General features: G+C 58.9%; 1 protein-coding gene across 1 annotated transcript in view; it reads right to left on the bottom strand.

Moving 5' to 3' along the window:
- Window positions 1–4,609, bottom strand: part of NOL4L (nucleolar protein 4 like) — a 92,591-nt gene that overhangs the window by 67,369 nt on the left and 20,613 nt on the right. Inside the window, exon 3 of the mRNA XM_004697918.3 lies at window positions 2,388–2,499. Within this exon, the coding sequence (XP_004697975.2) occupies window positions 2,388–2,499 (112 nt within the window). The remainder of the gene's footprint in view (window positions 1–2,387; window positions 2,500–4,609) is intronic.

Below are 4,609 nucleotides of genomic sequence, written 5' to 3'. Positions count from 1 at the left end.
TGTGTGTGTGTGTGTGTGTGTGTGTGTGTGTGTGTGTGTGTGTATGTGTTCGAGTATGTGAGTGTATGTGGTGAGTGGGGCTGCCTGCCTGCTGGCAGTCCTGAGCCTGGTCCCTGGGGGTGCAGTGAAGTGGGTGGCAGATACAGGTCCTCAGGCAGCCACGTGACTTGCCATGTGGACCACATGACTCCCTGTCCCACTCCTCTGCCATCTCCCCTCTCCTGGGTATACCTGGGTCCCCAGGTGTGTATGGGGACCGCTGCCTTCTCAGTGTACTAGGCGAGGCTCCCTAACTGGTCGAGGGACAGAGCTGGGAACACAGGCCCCGCCTCCTGTTCTTTCCAGATCTCCTCTCCTGGGACAGCACGGTAGCAGTAGCATCTGTCCTGGGGTGGGCAATGACCGGGCATCTCACGGGGACTTCAGAGCTGCCTGGTGTCCTGCTGTGTGTGTGTGTGTGTGTGTGTGTGTGTGTGTGTATGTGTGTCTGCCCTGGGGAGAAAGGTTCCAGCAGAGAGCTGCTGTCGGGCTGATTGACATTCTAGGCAGCTCATGTGTGTGTGTGCTCTCGTGTGTGTGTGTGTGTGTGTGTGTGTGTGTGTGTGTGTGCCCCCCTGTGTGCATGCACTCTCTCTGCTCCCTCCCACCTCCTCCCTCCTTCAGCTGGAAGGGCAGTGGGGGAAGGGAGGAGCAGAAAGGGCTGCTGGGGGGTGGGCATCAGCTCTAGCCATGCTGGTGCCCTGGGGCCGGGTGGGGCACAGCCCGGAGAGGGGGCACAGGGAGGTGAGAACCAGTCTCCCTCCTGCGCATCGGTGTGCCTGTGGACATGCCTCTGTGTGTGTGTTTCTATGTGTGTCTGCATGCCTGGGAAGGGGTATCTATGTTCATGTGTGTCTGTGTTCAAATGTATGTCCACGTGGGTGTCTGCATGTGTCTGTATGCCCATGGGTGTGCCTGTGTTCATGTGTGCTCTGTTCCAGTGTGCGGCCATGTCTGTGGGTGTATCTGTGTGCCCGTGGGTGTGCCTATGTTCACGTGTGTCTGAGTGTCCAGGTATGTGTCCTTGAGTGAGGGAGAGTGTGTGTGTGTGTGAGAGAGAGAGGGGGGGGCGGGCAAGCGCAGAGCCTGAAGTTGCCCCAGAGCCGTCCACAAGCGTGAACTCTCCCGGCCTCACCTCCCTCTCAGTGAGTGGCTCTGTGGCTGCGCCGTTGCTGTGGAAACCATCAGGCTGGGCGGATGGGGTGGGCAGGGACCAGACCCTGGAGGGTGGGGAGGGCAGCTGGAGCGTGTGGGGCAGAGAAGAGGCACGCTCAGGCCCTGTGTCACCCAGGCCTGAGCTTCCTACCCACAGCTGGCAGGGGTCTCAGCTCACTAATCTCATCAGCCTGAGGGCCCCCAGCAACACAGTCTTGCCGGAGGTCCCGGGAGACAGAGTCAGGGCACACAGCTCCTGAGTGGTGGCACTGGGATTCGAACCTCCATAGAGGGCAGGAGTCCCTACTGGTAACCCTGGGCCCCAGCCCTCAGGAAAGGTTAACAGGCTCCTTCCTGTCCCTTGTGCTCCATGGAGCCCTGAAGCCAGATGGCTCCCAAGGTGGGGTGGGGTGGGGTGGGTGTCTGGATCTGGCCAGTCAGCTGGAACAACCCAAACCAGAGGAAGCTGAAAGCCGCTCTTCCAGGTGGGACGGGCATCCCTGGGGCACCACCAGGTGAATGGCTCAAGCTGCATTCAGAGGGTAAAGCCCACCAACTTCAGCACCTTCCTCCACTGCTGCCCAGGGCAGGAGGCCCCAGAAGCCTGCAGAAATGGGGTGCTCTGAGTGTGGAAATGGAAAGGCCTTGGTCACCAGGCAGGCCAGAGCAGCAGAGCAACACGAACACTGGTTCCTGTGACCCGTGGCAGCCTGGCTGCCAGGGCTCCCCATTGGTTTACTGACCAGAGACCACAGGGGGAAGGGCCCTCACCTCTTAGGGACCTGCCATTGTAGGTGGTGTGGGCCGCAGGATAGAGGGTGCCCATGGCAAGGGGCATGCTGTCTGCCGAAACCTGGCCGTTCAGCTTGCCAGGCCAGACCCTCGAGACAGCAAGAACTCGGGGGGCTTAGAGGAAGGTGGCACAGTGGCATTCCCAACTATAACCTTGGCTTGGGCCTGGCAGGGCACCGGAAATGTGTCGTTCTTAAGTAGAACTTGAGTTTTTGTTTTGTTTTTAAAGTAAAACCAAAACGGAAACCCCTCAGGGGCTCTCTAGTTGGCCCAGGCAGCCACACTGGCCTCTGGGGACCGTGGCAACAGCTGTCCATGCCAGCAGAGGGCAGGTCCTTGGCTGGGAGAGCCTGCTTCCTGCCAGGCCTTCCCACACCTCCTGCGAGCACGCTGTCCCCTACCTTTGGGCTCTAGGCCGTTGGAATTAAAGTGCATCCTCTTCTGGCACTCGGTGCAGCTCATCAGGAAGCGGGTCACAGCCTCCCGAGGGAGGAAGGCGTAGGTCTCTGCGATCTGCAGGGAGAGACAGATAGGCCGGACGGGCGTCAGATGGCTCCACGAGGAAGTGGCTTGGCCGCTGGGTCACTGGGGTCCCTGCTTGGTGGCGGGCACTTGGCCCTTGCCAGGAAGAGCAGGGGTTCAAGGAGCAGGGGGCAGGTAGCCCCCAATTGCCAGGGAGGGTGGAGATGAGTCAGTACTTGTTTTTTAAAATGTGGAATAAAGGAGTTTTTTTAATGTGGAATAAAGGAGTTAAATGCAAGAAAGCAAAACATGGAAACACTGCCTAGTCTTGGACCTATGTTGTACAAAGTGAGGCTCCCCTCAAAACATGTAGACTTGTATGTGTGTGTATATATACACTAATATTAATAACAGCATATCTACACAGATACTAACATACACACATATGTATATACATACATGTTTACGTGTGCATGTACAGACACAGTGTTAAAACATACAAACCATTTCTCCTTTCACAGATAGATAAACTGAGACCCCCCTGAGCCCCAGATTCTGAGCCTACACCCAGAACTCAAGGTCCCACAAGCTGTTTGCTGTGGTAACCCACCACCAGGGACCTTCTGGGAAACGGTGGGAAAGGTGAGTGGGTACCCGGGGGCCAGAGCTTTCACACCAGACAGGCCTTTCGGGAACCCTCGTATGCCAGTGAGGTCAATGAGGCCCAGAGAGGTGACGTGAGTCACCAAAGGCCACACGCTCTGCAGAGCTAGTGGCAGGCTACACCCAGAGCTCCAGGTCACACCCTCCGGGCTGCCTGCTGGCCTGGCCTCCCTGGGAGAAGGGCCTGGGGAGGGGGCAGCGGAGGCAGAGAGAGAGAAGGGGTGAAGGCCAGGCTGGTCATGGGCTGGGGTGCATGTTAGAGATGGAATGTGAGGCCACACAAGCCCAGTCCTCTTTTTCTGCTGCTTTGAGTTTAGGGGACCTTTTCCTGATGGCTCTCCTAGCCCCACTGATTCCCAGGCAGCAGCCAGCAGCTGCTCGGTTCCTGGTTTCCACACACTTGGGTGGCCCTCCCAGTCTTCTCCACTAAGGGGCAGCATCAACCCAGCATTCCGCTGTGATCGCCGCAGCCCAGCCCGGGAAGTTGGCTGAGGGCGCTGGCCAGCAGCAGGGGAAGGGGACTCTGGACTGCGGCAGCCTGGGCCCTGCCTCCCTGGGACACAGCTAAGGGCCTTACCCTCCAGGGATGCTAGAACGCCCTCCTGCTCCATCTCAGCCACAGCCGGTCTTGGGTGGGTGGGGTTGAGGGATGCAGGGATAAGGGGGGGCCCAGCTGTGGCCGGGGCCTCCAGGACCAGCATGGGCACTCCTGTCTGCTCGGTCAGCCTGCCCGAGGTCGGCTGCAAGCTCAGAGTTAATTTTGGTGACACAGTTGTTATTTCTCAGCTGATTTGATGCTCTGCGGAGCAGGCAGGCTCCTTGATGAGTTATCTCCCTTCCAAATTCCCGTTCTGATTGCCTTCTTCTGGAGGTCAGGGACAAGGGCAAAGCCCCATGTCTGGATGGAGCCGGCCTGGGGAGCAGCAGCAGCCTGTGGCCGGGCCTCAGGATGCGCAGGCCTTCATCCCCCGCCTGCAGCCCCCTGGGGCTCTGATGGGACTCTAGGTGCCCTGTCCTGAGGGTTTGCGAGGTAAAAGGCAGACGACAGCAGGAGCAGGGGAGATATGGGGGAGGGGGGGAACTCCGTCTACAGGGGGACTGGGGTGGAGGGGGGCTTGGAGAAAGGTCACATTGAAGGGCAGCCCTACTTCACTCCTCATCGCTGGCCAGTCACTGGGCAGAGAAAGCGTCTGGCAAGAGCTGGCGGGAGGCCAAGCTGTACTGGTGGTGGTGTCATGGGTTAAGCGTTTGGCTACAGACTGTAAGGTTGGCGGTTTGAAGCCACCGGAAGACAGAAGATGGTGGGTGAGGCTCTCTGCTCCCATGTAGATTTACGGTTTTGGAAACCCTTAACTGGAAGCTCCCCTCTGTCCTGGAGGGTGGCTAGGAGTCGGACTCCATGGGATGGCAGAGGGTTGCAGTGGGCTCTTCGGGAGGACGGCACACAGCATGGGCAGGGACCCTTCTTGCCACCTGGCCCTCTGGGGGCCTGGGGACC

The sequence above is a fragment of the Echinops telfairi genome, unplaced genomic scaffold, assembly GCF_000313985.2.
Source record: "Echinops telfairi isolate 266 unplaced genomic scaffold, ASM31398v2 ScPeMD7_5592;HRSCAF=6446, whole genome shotgun sequence".
Lineage (NCBI taxonomy): Eukaryota > Metazoa > Chordata > Mammalia > Afrosoricida > Tenrecidae > Echinops > Echinops telfairi.
The sequence above is the reverse complement of the archived record's forward strand: the minus strand, read 5'-3'. Positions and strand labels throughout refer to the sequence as shown.